Source organism: Pteropus vampyrus, unplaced genomic scaffold, assembly GCF_000151845.1.
Source record: "Pteropus vampyrus isolate Shadow unplaced genomic scaffold, Pvam_2.0 Scaffold156, whole genome shotgun sequence".
In the NCBI taxonomy this organism is placed as follows: Eukaryota; Metazoa; Chordata; class Mammalia; order Chiroptera; family Pteropodidae; genus Pteropus; species Pteropus vampyrus.
In genome coordinates, this window is record NW_011888937.1 from 1,894,388 (window position 1) to 1,896,276 (window position 1,889).

The 1,889-nt window shown below is 35.8% G+C and overlaps 1 protein-coding gene across 1 annotated transcript in view; it reads right to left on the minus strand.

Annotated features, from left to right (window-relative positions):
• The window catches only part of DNAH6 (dynein axonemal heavy chain 6), a 262,220-nt gene that overhangs the window by 222,553 nt on the left and 37,778 nt on the right, over positions 1-1,889 (minus strand). Inside the window, exon 11 of the mRNA XM_023536421.1 lies at positions 1,063-1,183. Coding sequence (XP_023392189.1) covers positions 1,063-1,183 — 121 coding nt within the window. The remainder of the gene's footprint in view (positions 1-1,062; positions 1,184-1,889) is intronic.

The following is a 1,889-nucleotide window of genomic DNA, read 5'->3' on the forward strand; positions in this document are numbered from 1 at the left end:
TGATAACAGGCAAGGCGTGGTATCCAAGGGGCAAAGCTACCTTCTATTAACCTCGGGCAAAGAGGTTTAAGAAGGACCGAGAAGTTCCAAAAGAGGAGCATTTAGGAGTCCAGGCCAATGAACTCCGAAGTCCCAGCCAACAAACACTTAATACTCGTGAGACTCTGGTTCCAGGATTGGGACAGGATTGACAAGCCAGGGCAGAACTAGATTAAGCACCACCTGGGAGTCTGGTGACCTCATCCTGATGGGACCTTGCTGAGGGATTAAAGTTATCCAATGAGAGGAATGTGGTAGCAGGAGACTAGGAGGCCTTGAGATTAAGTCTATGAGTAGAGGATCTAAGTGATTAGAATTAGTGCTGGTTCATGAGACAAATATCAAAGTAATCATTTCTGCATACAAGAAAATAAAGCAATAAAAACAGTTCATGAAATAAAGCATATGAATGGTATGCTTCACATTTTAAAACAGTAATAACAAATAATATAAACTTAATTTTCATAATCATCTGGGAACTTCTTTGTCTGAAATTTCACTTGGATATTATAAATAATTTTTTTGGTTAAAGATAATAAGTCCAATAAAATCCTTTCCCCTTGGGAAATTTTATGACTAATTTTATGACTAAGAGTTGTCGATTCACACTCACCAGGTTGTAATATAACTGCAGAAATAAAAAGTAACTTAAATTGCTGAAATAGAAAAACACTTATGTAAACATTATTTAAAGGAATCTGTGGAGGTAACCATTGCTTTCAACTCTTTCCCATATGCACGCTAAATAGCCTTAGTACTAATACAACCTCACACTAAAAGATAAGTCATTAGGGAGGAATTGCTTCCCATAATCTTCTGAAATAAAACATTAACACTGAGTAAGGCTAAAGAAAAAAGTAATTCCACAGAAAATAACCTAGAAATGAATTAACTCTTGCTTTTTGTCAGGCCAACTCTTTCAGGCTACCATTTCTGTCACCATTCACCACCAAGCAAACCTAGAAAACTATACACCTCAATATTCCCATCCAAAATGATTAGTAAGGAAAGTAGAAAACTTACCAGGTTCTTGAAGTTTAAGAGCTTGTAAATCAAGACTTTCATTTTCCTTGAAGAATATCTGAAACTTCTCAAATGTAGCTGCATATAATTGGGCAGATTCAAATGCTGCCTTTATGGTTTCCTAAATGTTACAAATAAACAGACAAAACTGTATTTTTCTTGAGCAGAATTCAATTCAATGTAACTAAACAAACAAACAAGTACAAATGCCTTTTCTGTGCCCAACAATATGCTGTGACCTGGGGATACGTAAGTGAGGCAAGGTACTGTCCTTGATGTCAGGGAGCAGGTAATAGATCCTCTTACGAAATTTAAAAAAAAAAAAAAATCTTCAAATCTGACTTTTGAAGAATTGTTCCTTAAAGTTGAAAGAAAGCAGACTTGTAATTGTTTTAGGCCCATGATGAACTTATACATCACTTATACATCACTAGTAAGCATACGGTAAGAGACAATGTCTGTTTTTTTCCCAAACTGCAAATTTTATGTCTCACTTTGTTTTTGAGCAAAGGCAAAAGTGTACAGTGTATCTACAAAACGACTTTCTTTGCTTACTATGAAATCCTCTGTACCGGCAAGTCTCTTATTCCAAAATGTCCGTCATAATTTACCCTAACAGAAACCTTTCTTTCACCAGTTTTAAACTTGGCTATAACCTCTAGTTCCCCACAGAGCTTTTTCAAAACAAAACGATACTTTCCAGTCATTTCAGTCCCTTTATTACCTGTGTCCATACATACTATCATAATTTGATGTCTATGGAAAGCATTAAGATATGTTTGTTGTTAGTTTTGGTCCTTGACTCCCTAGCTGCCCTCAACAGTCTT